Raw genomic sequence first — 17,531 nt, 5'->3', positions numbered from 1 at the left:
GTTAAGAACAATCCCTTTTTCCTTGATTACTGAATCAGAATAAACAATATAGGCTTTTGGGGGAAAAGAGTGACTGAATGTGATATCTAGCCTCGTGTTATTGACCCATAAATCAAAAATTATACATTAAGTAGTAACAAAGATGTAAAAAAAAGATAGGGGTAATTGGTTTACTTGCAAAATATAACCAGTATTTAATCTTACAAATTACAATATAGGATACAGGATTATCTTTCTCCAATACTCCATTTTACAGAAAGACCCCACTGATATGCAAAAACAAAAGGAAAGAAAGAAAGAAAGAAAGAAATAAAAGAAATGATAAAATAAATAATAAATTCTGAAAAAGGTTCATATTCACAAGAAAGCTTTAAATTTGACCTTGGCTGACAATTTGACCTATTTCAAATGAGGCATGACTCTGTTTACAGGTGTCTGAATTATGAAACCTATTGATATATCGTAAAACTGCATAGAAGTTTGCAGTATACACTATATTTTCATAACTGTACCTCATTATGTCATCCACCCAAACATCTCCAGGTACCTTCTTTTTCATCACAAAACGTGAATGCAATGATTTTCCGCTATACTAACGAAAAGCAGGAAATATTAATTGTGTTGCTGTATCTTCATCTGTCTTTCAATTATGAGCAGTTTCTTTCCCCTAATCCAAATTCAAGAGGGCGTATTTTGACTAATATTTTCACATTCCATGAGTAAACTCATTCCCCCCCCCCAAAAAAAAATAAAAATGCTTGAGGCTCGTAGTTTTATTCAAAAGCATAACACCATAACGTGTTGATGATCCATTCACCAAATTCTAATTTCTTACGCAATATTTTGATAACAGTTGTTGGCTCAAATTTATGAAAAATACATGACATATGACCTCTTCTGACATTTGCACCATTGTCAATGACCCTTGACTAATTGTCATGTATTTGTGACCAACAGAATTGATTGTCCTATCCCTTACATCTTTTATTATATGTAATCCATTGATATATATTTCTATATATTGATGTAGTAACCACTTTCTTTCCCTACCCCCACTTTCAAATAGGGGATATTTTGACAGTTGGGTTCACGTATAATTGCATAATATTCTGAAATAAGATACTTGAGGTTCCAGATTTTCTTCATAAGCTTTATATTAGAGCATGGTCCCAAACCATTCACCAAATACCAAAAAATATTTATTTAAACAATGTTTTTTAAAAAACTTTTTTGATTCTAATTTTTGAGAAAACCAAATGTAAACTGTTGTGACCTCTGATCCATTATGAATGACCCCTGACTTATTGTCACGCATCTTTGATTTATAAAATTTAATGCCTCATCCCTTGCGTTCAAAACGATATATGATACATTGATATATCTTTATGGTTCTGATATAGTAAGCGTTTTCTTCCCCATACCCTATTCTGAAAAATAAATAAATAAATAAATAAATAAATAAATAAAAAACTTGCTGCTGGCGGGGTGGGGTTATATAAGGTGTGATAGCACATAAAATGCTACCAGACTGAGAATGCTATCTCGCATATTTGGACACTGCAGACATACAGTACCTGTAGGCCTTGCCTGTGCCATATACTATACAAGTGGATCTAATGAAAATGAACGCCAGACGGTCTCTCACTTTTCCATAAGCCTAGTGACTAATTACTTTGCGTCAACCGCTAACCTTGGCTACTTTCTGAACAGGTAGTTTTTTTTTTTTTTTTTTTTTTTTTTTTTTTTTTTTTTTTTTTTTTTTTTTTTTTTACAACAACCTTAATTCCCTTATGTCCACAATATGCTATATTTGATCAATTTGCTAGCATTGTCATACATAAATCGTTATAATAAGAGAAGCACTATGATCAATTCTTATGAAATTTGTGGGTTAAAGGCAACAAAGGTAAAACATTTTTGTACAGCCATTTATTTGATTTGTCACCTTACAGGATCAAGTAATAATGGTTTTGAAACAGCCGAGAAAAAAATTTGAGAACCCACAACAAATCCCCTTTCAACCAATCTAGCTTTACCTATATACAATATATTTTAGTATAAGGCACACTGTTATCTTAACATTTGGTTTGCCCATATTGAAGCAATAATGCATAATGTCTACCAGCATAATCACCATCAATTTGAATATCATGATGTCAAGATGTCATGAATATCAAGAAAATGTTACTGATACAGGGCTTCGAGGACATGCCTTAGGATACAAAATGAAATATCCCTACAAAAAAGGCACAATGTTGACACATTTTTATTTTTAGTCACCAACTTCACCTGTTGTAGAATATCAAAAAAAAAAAAAAAAAAAAAAACTCACATAGATGACACACTAATATTTTAACTCACCAACTTAACTTGCCATTAATGTTGTATGTGCGCTTCTGTCTGTTTGCTCTAGACACTAGTATACCAATTAGTGATGTACATGCATGAAGGCATTTTGAACATTTTATGGTTGGGTGGTGGTGGAAGACAAACAGAAATAGACCTACCCAAACGAAAATGCACCAGAATGTGGCAGAGTGAAACTGAACTCATTTTCCCCTTGTTGCCAATCGTCAGTCGAATCTATGGCTGTGACATAATACCGATGAGGAGCCATGTTCAAAAAGAAACCGCAGCCTAAAGTTAAAGATAAAGGAGAATTATCGAATGTGTTATTGTGACGTCAAATCTTAGGACTCTCCTTTGACCAAACTATACTCGGCAACGTCAAAATCATGTGAGTGATCCATGAGCATCAGTGAATTGTACTTACCAGAGAAACACTGCCAATCAGCAAAACTCGAAGAAGTAACTGAAAGGTTTCCTACATTAGCCTGCGTACAGGGTTTTTCACAAGGACCAAAATCTAATCTCCAGGCAGATCTCCAAGAACAGGTCACTTAAATCAAAGGAAAGGACTCAGATTAGTTATAAAGATATTAGTACCAACATTTGCAGAGTCGATTTTATTTCTAGAACTGTCTACGTCGAATGGGATGGTGTACCAAAAATGAGACATAGACACCAACTTATAACTTGGCAATAATACTTTTACCAGCTGAGGGAAGTTTAAGCGTTGTCAGAATGTATGGACACGCAATGGTTTAGAGAATAGCGGATAAGCAATTTATTTTCAATTTTCTGCTACTGGTTGACAGGACACACAAAACAACATTGCAAAACATGCATGGGGTGTTGTGGCTACTATGGTGTAGGCCAGCTGGCAGTGGTCAACAGGAACCTTAACACAGACCCATGCATCCAAGTACTGGAAAGGGATTTAAGGAAATCTGTTGACAATATCTTTGGGAACCAAGACTACTTATTGATGCTTCATTATGACAATGTTACTCCACGCACAGTCGATGCAACAGTAGGCTGTTCATATGCAAACCAGATCCGGATCCATATTGGTCGATCGGCTCCAGCCCTAGATGAGAACCCCATTAGGAATGTGTAGGATATCCTTGGAAATTATTTCTTAAACTATATTTGCATCGTATGTGGAATGCCATCACTGCGCAAAGGTAACATTGTTTTTGTCTCCACGAACAGACGCTTGCCCATCGTATCTTCAGTGATCATTACATGTTTAAAGAAACCCACAATTCATCAGGCCAAAATGAGTTTTATTAACAACTGACTAATTCCTGAGAACAAAAACGTCCAACTTACCAACTAAAGCGTTATCCAGAGCGGGCCTACAGCTGACTGTGGCATATCTGAAGTGCGACCCTGGAATGGTATAGCTATTTTTGTCTCCTCATTAACTCAAGCGAAAAGATAAGTAAAATGAAAACAAAATAACTGTCTCTTTAATTGAAAAATCCCTCTGGTAGAAGAATAATGTAAAGTTATTATACAACATTAGATATTATTGAGTAAATTAAAATCACGTAATTTTACAGCATAAATATAAAACAGAATTCCAAACAAATAGTGCACAACCATCTATTTTCATTTGTGCAGTTTCTTGTTTCATACTGGCAAGTTGTTATATCAAACTAATCTTGACGTTGAGATGGGTCGTACTGTATACAGTAACTGTTAATATTTTCCAGGCGATCATCTTGAACACTTTTATAACAGATTTGTACAATCCATGGACAAGCTTTTCACTTTTCGTTTGCTGATTTTGTAATAGAAATGGAAAATCATGGATGACGCTCTGATTTTTTTAATTAAACAATACACACAGACCGTTAGAGTGATTGAAAGCGTGTTATAAAATCAAATTGAATGTACAAATGTGGATATCTGTCACCAGAGGACCCAATATGTAGTTTTTCTAACATTAGATAATTGGCAGTCTCGAAACATGATTCTTTTGGCTTGTTGAATACTGATTATATATATATATATATATATATATATATATATATATATATATATATATATATATGACTAATTCCTGAGATATATATATATATATACGTAAATATAAGTAGACCTATGCCTACAAAGCAAATGCTTTCCCTATGTTATTCACTGGTGGTGTAAAAAGCGAGATTAATTGGCCAATTCTCAATAATAACAATAACAAACAATAATTCCTCAACATTTTTTAAATTAATTTTTGTGGTTGGTGAAGTAAATAGTTTTGGTAAATTGTCTCGGAGGAGGCATAGATAACCTTTGCTATATCAAAGTTCTTTTTCCTTTGTTTGCCATGAATCATGGGTATACATACCGGTTACTGGACTGTCGAACAGAAACAATGCGATGATGTAGAATTGCAGTGACCACATCGTAGATGAAATCAATTCTGCAACACAAAAAAGAACAGAGTCGTAGTAATTCATAAATCTAGATTAACAGTTAGATTCGCTGTTAAAAAAATAATAATAATAATATTTGATGATTGAATGATGATTTTATTTATATGCAGCATATAAGAATGTTTAAATCATTTTAAAATATAGCCATAATTTTATAATCGCAGAGACCAAGGGGAATTAAGACAAAATTATTACTGTGGATTGGTCTGCGGTTTTACCACCTGTAAATTGATACCCGCATAAAATACAAATAAACCGTCAACTAGTATTGATTTTCAAGCTGTGTGTTTCCATTAGTCGCTGTTGTCATTGTAAAAATGACGGTCATCTTTCAGGTCAGGGTATACTATAGAAGAGTACAGTGTACGTGGTGTTTCTTATTGTCATAAAAGTTCATTTCTGATATTGCTTGGATGTAACGTCACAATCAATTGGTTTAAGATTGATTTTTTAAAGAGAAATTCGAATTGTTTTTGACAACACTTGTAAACAAATGCATGATTTCCCCATCCATTTATTAAACTTCATCATGGAAAAGTACATGTGTTTATATAAATGCGCACAATGTGACAGCAGCATATAAACATACATGTAGATTGTAGCATTTGAGTTATCCTATAACGTTTTCGAGAATCAAGAGGGTGTAAAAAGATATCCCAGCAGATATCCTGTTGAACTTACACAAGCGTGTCAGAGGCAGGCAAAAAATTACATTTTTAAGTCAACGGTTTTACTCCACTGCATTTTTACAAGCGCTTTGGCTTAACCAGTCAAGTTTGTACCCATAGAAATCCACAGGGTGACTAGGTAGTCTTCAATGTTTTCAATGGATGAACTAGCATGAGACAACTTTAGGAACATCCCCACGAATAAATAAATAAATAAATAAATAAATAAAAGTATAAACAATATTGGAACAGTCATCTGCAGAGTCAGTGGAAAAAGGAGGTAAAAAGAAAAGGAGGTAAAAAGAAAAAGTTTGTGATCGAAGGATAACTTTCGACAGAAAGTTTAAAAAGCTATAAAGTAAACACCAAAGGGATAAACAGAATGAAATAAGTCGACTCTGCTTTGAAAGTCAACATAATTATTGCGAATTCTGGAAACAAATAGGAAAGTTGGATATAAAGAGCCAGAGGCGCAACAGGGTACCCTGGGAAGTTGTTGATGACAAATAAATAATAACTGACAAAAGGCAAGTGCTTGCTAGAAGGCAAAGAGACTACCAGAAATTCTTTGATAATGTTTCACCCGACAGTTTCGATGATTAATTCTTAATTTTGGTTATCACGCTTATGCTCAAAAATTAAGCAACACCAAAGTTTTTTTCAAAGGATTCTTCTATTACGACAAATAGTGCAGTTGGTATTGAGGTTATGCGTATTTTTTATATTTAATAAATACCTAAGTCAAGCTGAGTAGTCTGGTAATGAAATGGGCACCACAGTTTATTGCAATAAGATGTATGCTCACACAGCAAAACGAACGTGCTCATTAAAGTAGCTTATACGGAGGACCTGTTTAAGGACCCTAGCTCTCCAAATGAAATCTGGGATCGGCCAAAAGAGTATACTTTTTCAAAAGCAGTGGGAAATAACATATAAGCAGACACTTGGCTTCAACATTTTCGGTCTTTGTTAGAAATAGCTAAGCACCCTATTGATCCCGTGTTCAAAAATGAAGCTAAACAGCTTATTGATAATCTGGAAACATTTGAAAATGAAGACATTGATAATTTAGAAGATGAAAAATAAAAAAAAAAAATAAAGAAATAATTGCTGCAATGAGGTAAATGAAAAATAATAAATCGGGAGGACCTGATGGCTTAGTGGTCGAGATGTTTAAACATAGTGACATGCTTGTCCCCTGTTTATGTTCATTATATAACCAAGTTATGCAAACTGGGGTCTTCCCAGCAAAATGGGGAGAGGCTATTATATGCCCAATCTATAAAGAAGGTAACAAAAAAGATCCAAATAATTACAGAGGTATTTCTCTATTAAACGTAGTGGAGAAAATATTTACAAAAGTCCTTAATGAAAGATAAGTAAAATTGGCAGAAGATACAAGTAAGTTTTGTGAAGAACAAAGTGGGTTTAGGAAAGGCTATAGTATAATAGATAATTGCTTCACATTGTAAGCCCTAATACAGAAGCATCTTACAAAAACAGAGAGGAAGATGCTACTGTATTTTCATTGACTTTGCTAAAGCCTTTGATTGCGTTGACCATACATTATTAATATATGTTTTATTGAAAAACTAGGTTAATACAAAGATAGTCAAAGTCATCCAATCTATGTATAAACAATTAAAGACAAGTATACAGATGAAAGATGGTATATCTGATTATTTTGATTGTACCATAGGCACCAAACAAGGCTGCGTGTCAAGTCCATTTATGTTTTCTCTATTTCTTAATGAATTTGTTCATATGTTAAGAAATGATGAAAGCTGCAAAGTCATTTTTGGTAAATGAAGATGCACCTAGCATCTCACATTTTCTCTTTGCGGATGATGCAGTAGAGATAAGTGACACGGTTGGTAGCTTGCAAAAGCTTATGGTAAAATTAGAAAAATTCTGAAAAAAATATGGCATGATGATCAACGAAGATAAAACAAAAATCATCGTATTCAGACGAGGTGGTTATTTAAATAAACATGAAAAATGGTTCCTAAATAATAAGGAGGTAGAAATTGTTAGCCACTATAAGTACTTAGGGCTGGTATGCTCTGCTTTCTAGTCCTGGAGCAAAGCTAAAAGTACCCTAGCACAGCAAGAAGAGAAAACCATGATTATCCTGATATAATAATAATAATAATAATAATAATAATAATAATAATAATAATAATAATAATAATAATTTATTGAGCACTAAAATGTTTCAGTACATTTTGCAGAGCTTGCTATAATATGTTGCGTACACTACATGAACATGGAAGGACTCACTGGGTGACTAAAGTAAAACAAATAATTTATATGTATGGTTTTGGTTATGCATGGATAGCACATGTGTTTATATCGTGATATAAATACCTTTGTAAGCCAATTTTACTAAACCTGAAGGACTGTGCTAGACAAAATTGGGTTGAAAGTATACAAAATAGTCCAAACTTTTTTTAAAACTATGCATTGTTTAAGAGTTTGTTAGAACCTAAATTGTTTATTTGATGTAAATATTATGAAACACAGAATAGCATTTTCAAGATTCAGAGCTTCAAATCATAGACTTGCAATAGAAACCAGTAGACATGAAAATTTACAAAAAAATAGATAGGTTGTGTAAATATTGCTTAGAGAAAATTATTTACGAAATTAAAGATAAGAAGCATTTTACTAGTTTGTCCACGTTATGTGCCCTGAGTGTCAGAGTCACTGTGAATCGGTCTTCAACAGTGACTCTAAAGAACAGCAACCGTGTACAATTTCCGTCAATCAAAAAGAACTGCTCTGCAGAGAATCTGCAGTTAAATGTTATTAGACCAAATTGAACCGTAAAACAGATTTAATTCTGCTTTATTTAATTTTATTTGCTATTTTTAAGATGTAAAGTGAACAATAAATAAAGTTTCCAAAAGAAAAATATATATCCAATGGCTGTGACGTACAAAAATTGTGACTTCCAAATATGGAAGCGCCCCAGGAAGAATTTCCCCGTACAACGCCTCCAAGTTGACGGTATTCACTAGAGTCAGTTGATGTATTTGCTATGGGCCGGTGGCCTTTATCAATTGAGTAAAGCATAGGATCATAAAAAAATAAGATTTACGATTCAATCAATTAAGAATTGGTTTAAATAAAAAAAGACTGTAGATAACAGATGATTAATCTTCTATTATGGAGTCAATATCGGGTGTGTCCTCCCTGGTTCTGAACAACAGCTTCACGTCGTCTCCTGCAACTTGCAACCAAATTATGTAAATCTTGCATTGGGAGCCGGTCCCATTCTTCAATCACAGCCTGCTTTAGTTCTCTAATGTTTCTCACTGGAGGTTGTCTCTCATTTACTGCTCTGCCAATCATAAACCAAGCATGTTCTATTACATTGACATCTGGTGAATATGCCATCCAATCCATAACGGAGATGCCATGCTGTTGCAGCGCGTCTTCCATGACCCGTGTTTTGTGAATGGGCGCTTTGACCTGCACCAAAATGCTGGATTTGTTAGAATGTATGGTTGAATGCGCCTCAACAGAATTTCGTCCCCATATCGTTGACCGGTGAACCTCCCTTAAATGACGTACAGTGGCAATTTTTCTTCATATGAGAAACCGCCCCAGACCATGACGTATCCTCTACCACCCTGAACACCTTAACCTTGTCATTCAAATAGACGGACATTTGAATGCTTTTAATGGGTATGAAACGTTTATATTTATTATGCAAAACGACCAAATACAATTTTATACAGCAAGACAAGTACACACAGTGTTGTGGAAAAGAAGCAAAGCTAACAATAAAGTGTGTTTGAAAAGTTTTATATATAATGTCCTTTTTATGTGTTTAATTGATAAGTTGTACTTTTAAAAAAATATATGGATTTTAAATGTAGTACCACAGGTTCTAGTCTCTCATAACCCTTGGTAAGGTGGGTTTTATTTTATTTTATTTTATTAACAAGAGACGTTAATACAATTGTTTTTTTATTATTAGTAGTAATAGTAGTAGTGGTATTATTCTAGGGATATCCAAAAACAGACAAAACCAATAACATAAGACAGCTATGGTCAAACATGTCATCACCCACTAAATACAAAAGTCCAACACACGTACTGAGTGACGACGACACAGCACTTCCCCACAAGCTGAATGAATTTTACGCTAGGTACGACATTGCCAACAACTCGGACTTAAGATCGGTTCCACTGAATGCACATCCACATGACCTACCGCCCTTTTCTGTTCAGAAATGGCAGGTTCAGTGTCATTTTATGACATTTAATTTGTAACCCGAATAACAGTCCAATTTCCGTTTTATATGAATTTTTATATTTATATATTAATGGCTGAATAAACTCTTATCTCTTCATCTTGGAGTTCATTGAAAAAAATGTGCGATCTTCTGTGTTATCTTTTGTCACCAAAACAACACCAGAAAATAATCAATTTTCACCCCCCTCCCAAAAGGAAACAATTGATATTGGCGTCCATTTCTCCAAAAATTATATATTATTCTTCATTTTTTTTTTAAAGCGTCATGCGGTCAACTTTACCAACAGAATGGGAAGCAGTTGTTTAAAACCGTTTCCAGTTTCATGGGTTAAATTCTCTTGATCGGTTTTGCTTAAGGAAGAATATGTTAAGGCTCAGCTTATGGACTAATTGGCACCTTACAGATAAGATGCGGGAAAACATAATGGCGCTTAGCACCCACATTCAACATAGAGGTGCAATTGAGGTCACAGGCATGCTCTTGAAAACATTTAATGCACAGATTGCAAACTAAGTTTAATTATTTTAGGGTCCCACATGAAAAAGTATGTATCAAAGTATCACTCTGTTGGAAGCATGAAAAAAAAAAAAAATTCATCGTCTATCCCCAAAAAGAACTGACAACTGACAAAACGTCCAGCTATGAAACCTTTTATTCACTTTAAATGCAATCATCACTGGTTTTGTTCTTTGATTCAACTCCCTCAAGTATAATGTTGAAAAAGAATAAAAAAACCTTCCATATAGAGCAGTTAATTGCTTTTGAGAGACTTTAGTTTGCTTGTCACTGAATGTTAAAAAAGGAAGATGCACTGTACCCACAGTAAAATAAGCAATACCTATTTTCCCTCATGATCCAACTACTATACCAGAAATGCCAAACAATCATGGAATCACATTTTTTTTAAATTTAATTTAATTTTATTTATTTTATTTATTTATTTTTTTTTTTTGCCTTAATCTTTTTTGATATTTTTTACTGGGGAACATACGTAACCTAGTATTTGCCACGACACCAAGCCCCTTGAGTTAAAGTTTAAATACCTATATGAAAAAAAATCTTACATCACTTGTTTAAATAACCATGACTGAATCACAAAAATATATATCGGAACGCTGCAAAAAAATGACCCTGAACATACATTATCATACAACATTGGTCAAAAAGGTTGTCCCACCCCCATTTCCATGACCTTTTAGTTACAAAAGATCACTTCACAGCCGTAAATTGTTAGAAATAGTGCTTTTTATTCCAGATACCGTGTCTAACATGATTAAGGGTTAAAACAAATACAAAATAGTGATGAAAATATACACATTTTATGCCATTTAGTAAAATTTATAAGAGGCACCCCCTCAAATCCAATGTTTCACTGTGTTTTCTGTCAGATCGCATTACACAGTAGCATACCCTGAACAAATTTTAAGTGGTGATGCAATGCTTTTCAACCCCGCTGAGAATCGTCACTATCACATCGCGTACTAGGCAAGAGCGGTGTCGCGTCTGATACTGTGAAATGCGTACTGATACACACCTTGAAAACTGGTAGTGTGTTCCGATTTACCGGTGAATTCTGGATCATTCGGTGCCGAGTCTGGTAGTTGGGTAGGCCTGCATGGTTTTAAACTCATTAAAAGCAAATGTCTAAACACTGTTTAAAGGCACTTCTTACTGCAGATTGCAAACTCTTATTAAAAGCGCTCGTTACCATTTGCCAAACAATCTGAAACCATGCCTTAAAATGATTGTTATCAGTGTGTACCCCGCCCCTGTGCTGGAGCGGTATGTTGCCTTAGGCAGCCTTTACCTGAGGTTCATGCACTGGTGACTGTTTAAAATCCTTCTTCTAAGAAAACACACCATGAAACCCAGACAACAACAGTTATGAAGAACATGATATTGATTAGTTTCGAATTATACCGGAGAGCCTTGACTGCAATTAAAGCGAAAACGTGTGGACTGAGATTGGACACCAACTCCGTTAATTGAATTCAATTGAATGGCCGGTATTTGTAGTTTTTGACGAAGGAAAGAACTGAAATAATTGTAGAATTACTGGACTACACTGGACTACATTATAATGTAGTGTATAAACATAAAATGTTCTTAATGAATTAGGCAAAGTTCAATAATCTCAGTTATCATTAATCTTATCGCCAATTGTATTATTATAAGGGTGTTTTAGTCCCTATATGATTCAAACTTTAAACTCCCGTAAACAGTTGAGGATGGTCAATGTTTGGTGCGTGGTACTCGTCAAAATGTTCTACTTAAATCCTACGTAATGTTTCAGGGAGCCCGAGAGAAGACTAACGGTCCTGCTACTGCAGATCAAGGTAACTCAGAGTCAATCATGATCTTTGCGTTGCCTGCTGTTTTTCGAATTAAGAGCACCCGTATAAAATACCAAACAACCATTATAGAGTTGTGTGTTTCTATTAGTCGTTGTTTTAATGGTAAAAATAACAGTCACGCTTTATTTCACAGTATAATATACTCTAAAGCACAGAACTTGGTTTTTAGGTTTCTCATAGAATATGAATATTATATAAATTCATTTCTGATATTTTATAACGCGTGGATGTAACGTCAGGGACATTTTGGTTTCGCAACTCTTGACCGAATTTCACGTGTAAGGTGCACATTCTACATTATCATCATGGTTGCCTGCAGATGGTTGCTATGGTTGACTGTGCGCTTAAGCTACCATGCATGCTACCTTTGTCTTATTTACACTATGATGCAACATACGTTTCTTACATCTGTTTATTATTAATTTATCATAATAAAATTACGTAGTACACATACACAAACTATATGCTTTTGATGTTACGTTTAAGCTCACTACACATAACTTACATGAATTGAACTAATTTAGAGGAAATGCACTAAATGATTAGATGGTAAAATGGGTAATGTGTCCTGCACTATGCTACATTTTGTTCAAAACATGCTCTATCTCGCTGCATAAAATGATTGGTTGTTTTCGATATGAGCACCTTTAATTTTTCCCCATTCCATAAGTGTTATTTTGTATCCTCAAATTCATGTAGCTGAATATACAGGTAAACCACACTTTGCAAATTATCCTTTCAATTGAGCAAATTGTACACATGTAGCTATGTTTATCCCTTCGTACTAAAAAGAAAAAAAAATACAATTTCTAACATTCGTAAATATTTCCCGAATGTTTAATTATCGTAGATATATAGACATTGATTTGCGATATTTTTGACCCATGAATATTAAAAGTTCTCAAAAGAAAATTCAGCTGTTACGTTCATTATACACAAGGGCCTATATACATGTACATCAAGAGAGTTGAACTCCTAGCCAGAGGTAGATGACTCTGCCATTTCCAACATAACAGTAACAATATATGTGTACGGGGTAACTTCCTTTCTATTTCTTCGTTCTAAATGTTCCAAAATATAGTGAAAGTGTTTGCCGCTGATCGAGCTTTTAGTTACCGGTATTATCCTATCTTCACAGTTGTCATTTAAAACGACAGCAGGACTTAGAGTTGGCAAAGAAAGAAAATATTAAATATTTCTAAAGTCTTATCCAGGACACCAAAAATAAGCCAAGTAGGTGCTTACCGATCCGCACTTCACCGATGACGATTTCTTTGTAAGGTTCCGTTTCTCGAAAGACGGCTTCAGCTACTTTATTTACTTATTACTATTCTTTATCATTTTATCATTATTTATTTATTTATTAGTTGCTTTTTTTGGTAAATTGTCACTTAGATCAATAGATTGGCTTAGATCAAAACATCCACATGCAGTGATAATGTCCATATGCACTGTTGCGTGATTGAAGTTGACCAGTTGACCCCAATTATACAACATTACTGAGGCGTTTATGACGAGGATGGTGTCACAGAGGCCTACTTTAACCAATGAGGAGCTCCTTTATGTCAGTGTCCCTTACCTAAAGGCTGACAAAGTAATTCCTTATCAAAGGAGAGGCTAAAGTGTGGTCTTAGAATACCATTTCGGGGGGGGGGGGGGGGGGTAGCAAACCCACTCACGCGGGTCAAGGCAATTAAGGCAAAATAAGCGTGGACTGCTCCGCTGTTTTCGAACTAATGGATACCCGCATAAGCCACAAATAATCCGTCAACTAGTATTGAATTTAAAGCTGAGGATTTCCATTAGTCGTTGTCTTAATTGTTAAAATGGCGACACCTTTCAGGTCACAGTATAGTATAGAAGAGTACGTGATGTTTCCGTTTGTTATATATATATATATATACCCCCCTGTATATATATATATATATATATATATATATATATATATATATATATATATATATATATATATATATATATATATATTTCAGTAACATTCAAGATACCCGCACGGAAATGCAGTAGTATCGAAGTTAGCAAAGAAGCATTAACGCAGTAGTGGTGTGGAGCATATTTACAGTATAAATGCATTTTAGCCTACTGCTAGCCTACTGCAAAAAGTACATAGGTTTGTACAGAGAGGAGCATTTATGCAGTAGATTACCAACATAACAGAAGCACGCTTCAAATATGCTAATTAGCTCCCAAATCGAAGCAGGTTTTAGGCATGATTGGAGTATGATTGCAGTGGTCTACTGCGCTGTAGTATCTACTGCGTTTTCATGCGGGTATTGTAGCACAATACATTGACGGGATGTACTTTCCAAAGTTATGTGATTATGTTCTCCTTTACCGAGTTTTAGTGGTGCTAGCAGACTTAAGGCAACTCCCGAGGAGGCTTAGCTTCGTCGACTAGCAGCTAATTAAAAACAACGTAAGCGCCCTTTTAGATTTTTTGTGAAACGAGACCTAGTGACTTATGGACTTTATGACGCTGGTAAACAAGCTCTTTGGCAGGAAACCAGACTGTTTTTATTTATTTATTTATTTATTTATTTATTTATTTATTTATTTATTTATTTGTTTATTTATTTATTTATATGTGAAGAGGGGACAAGTGGTGTCCAGAATATACTCAGGAGCAATTAACACTTAACTGTTTAACTAAATACAATGCTATATTATTGCACGAGAAAAGCTAAGCACTATGCTTTTAAAACTGAAGAGACATAATTTTTTAAACGTCAAAGTGAATAAAACCACCCATCTTCCCATTGTACTTGTAAGGCATATGCCTTTGAGACATTCTATTCACTGTAGTAAAAATCTCTATTAATCAGAGCTAATGTGATTAAAATCCTTAAAATAAATGCAAAGTCCCATTAACACCCCTATCGTTGTCATCAACGCTTGTTTTGTCTTCAGTTTCTCAGAAAAACGTGCATCCATTTTCACAACATTCAAAATAAATGATATACGTCGCTCAAAGGGCGGTGGGGTTGGGTGGGGGGCTCGCTGCGGCTTGCAATGCTAAATTCTATTGTCGTCATTTTTTATTAAGCGTCCAGGCTGCAGTTCTGGAACTAAAAAAAAAAAAGGGGGGGGGGACTACTGCAGCGTGCAATCTAATGTTAAACAATACTTTTATCATTTCTCAAACAGGATGAAATCGTCCTTTAAACCCAATGACGTTCAGCTTAAAAAAACACAAATTAAATTTAATAAATATTACAAAAAATATTGATAGTAATAATTATATATCAACGATATTAATTTAACAGTGATAATGAAGAAGATATGCTTTGCCATCTATACTGATTTTGTTAAGTAAATAAGATTGGTCCGGTGGTACCCAAAACACTCTTAATTGTAAAACCTATTAAAAATACGCTTTATATTAACTCCACTATGCTCTGTCATCAACGCCATTTTCCCTTATGTTCGGAAACCATTGCGTTTCCATTTTCAACACACATATAGCAAATGACAGACATCGCGTATAGGGGTGGGGGGGGGGGGCTTACTGCAGCTCGCCATCATATCTTAAATGCAATTGTCACCATTTACCATAAGAGCCGAAATAATACTCAAATAGAAAGGTTTATATTAATGTGTGTCCTGGCTGATGTACCGGCTCTTTATGTTACCCAACTTTTATTACAGTTACGTGCACTGCTGAACCTTTCTAAGATTCCGCTAGTAAGAAAACAAACCAAGACAACCGGGAAACAAAAGTCAAGTAAAAAATTGACAGCTTACCTTGTATAATTTAGTGGCATATTCACATAATGGCGCTCAGGTAAAGAAAACCAAATGCATTGTAAAAAGCAAATATGAACGGATTTTATTTAACGGTGGTAAAGAAAAAGAAACGTGCTGCCTTTTAAATCAAATTCTGTTAAGTACAATGCTTGGTGCCTGGGACACGGCAGAATTTTCGAGTAAAACTACTACTTGATGTCACAGGGAGTCCGGTACTGCACTGCAGATCAAGGTAACTAAGAGTCAGTCATGATCTTTGAGTTGCCTGTCGTTTTTCGAAATAAAAGCACCCGCATAATATACCATTTACCCATAATAGATATAGGAGTTGTGCGTTTCCATTAGTCGTTGTTTTAATGAGAAAAATAACAGTCACTATTCAGTTCACACTATACTTTAATTTACAACACAGGACGTGATTTTTAGGTTTGTCGTAGAATATTAATAGATAAGAATTACATTTCATATATATATTTATAACGTTTGGGTGATTTAGGTTTCACAACTCTTGACCGAACTTCACATGTAAGTGTATAAAATACATTATCATCATGAATGCTTGCGTTGAAGCTACTATGTATACATTTCTTACTCAATTTTTTTTTATTATTACAAAATTACGCAGTACACATACACAGACTACAGGTTCTTAGTTTTAGCTTCAAGCACGCTCCATATAACTAATGTACATTGAACTAAATTATAGGAAATGCATTAAATGAAATAATGGTTTAATTCTCCTCCAGTCCAAAACTTTAATTTTGTATTCACAAATTCATTTACCCGAACTCACATATAACCCACACTTTGCAAATTATCATTTCGTTCGAGCAAAATGTACATATGAAGCTCTATATATCTCTTTTCATCAAAAGCTTCTCCAACTACCTTCATATTTCTCTGTTCCACAGGTAAATGTTCAGAAATATAGCACAGGGTACATACTGAATGCAGCTGGACGAGCCCAAAGCTATTCCCCTATTTTAAGGTGCTCATCAGTTGTCACTTAAAACGACAGCACCAAAGTAAGCCCACTAAGACAAGTGTTTCCCTCAATGGACTCGCTCAAGGATGAAAGAATTCCGAAACCATTCTCTTTATATTTTCTATAACGATACAGAAAACTGAGCAGAGTTAGGCTTCGATTTGCTATTGCATGTAGAAAAATAAAAAAATCCACACTTACCAAGAAGAATCTTGCTTTACTTGGATAACTTGAATAACTGTGTATTCTTCTATAGATTGTCTTTACGCTATCTGTCTTCTAGGATGGTTAATGGACCCACGGCAACTTGCAAATAAGTGAGCAGCGATAAAGTATATGTATATATATAAAAGTGATTGGCAACCAGCTTATTCATCATGTGACACTGTCAAAGATACTTCTAGATTAATTTATTTGCTCCCGATGCTGTATAGCCAAAGCTGTGTGCTAGAAATTTATGATGGCTTCAGATTCAAAGGTCGTCAGGCTTATATTAATAAATTAATTAATTAATTTCTTTATTTCTTTATTTCCATATTTATAAACATTTATTATCATCTCTTCATTATTACCAGGATGAAAGACATATATAGTACATACATGCAGTCGCAAAAATAATTCACATAATAAAATCACGTAATAAAACCGTTAGAATATACATTATAAAATGACTCTAAAAAGAACAAATAAGATAGTTATATTTATGTAGGGAATGCTTA

The 17,531-nt window shown here is 34.4% G+C and overlaps 1 protein-coding gene across 1 annotated transcript in view; it reads right to left on the bottom strand.

Annotated features, from left to right (window-relative positions):
- LOC147760239 (uncharacterized) overlaps window positions 1-17,131 on the bottom strand; it is a 29,012-nt gene extending 11,881 nt beyond the window's left edge. The window contains exons 1-5 of the mRNA XM_086994035.1: window positions 17,014-17,131; window positions 4,691-4,765; window positions 3,676-3,735; window positions 2,774-2,899; window positions 2,508-2,637 (exon numbers count right to left, since the gene is read on the bottom strand). Of these exons, the coding sequence (XP_086850161.1) occupies window positions 2,508-2,637; window positions 2,774-2,899; window positions 3,676-3,735; window positions 4,691-4,748 (374 nt within the window). The 5' untranslated portion in view covers window positions 4,749-4,765; window positions 17,014-17,131. The remainder of the gene's footprint in view (window positions 1-2,507; window positions 2,638-2,773; window positions 2,900-3,675; window positions 3,736-4,690; window positions 4,766-17,013) is intronic.
- Between the last annotated feature and the right edge of the window lie 400 nt (window positions 17,132-17,531).

The sequence above is a fragment of the Lingula anatina genome, chromosome 8 (assembly GCF_051362555.1).
Source record: "Lingula anatina isolate TDL-2025a chromosome 8, LinAna3.0, whole genome shotgun sequence".
Taxonomy (NCBI): domain Eukaryota; kingdom Metazoa; phylum Brachiopoda; class Lingulata; order Lingulida; family Lingulidae; genus Lingula; species Lingula anatina.
Note: the sequence above shows the minus strand (reverse complement) of the source record. Positions and strands in the feature narration are given on the sequence as shown.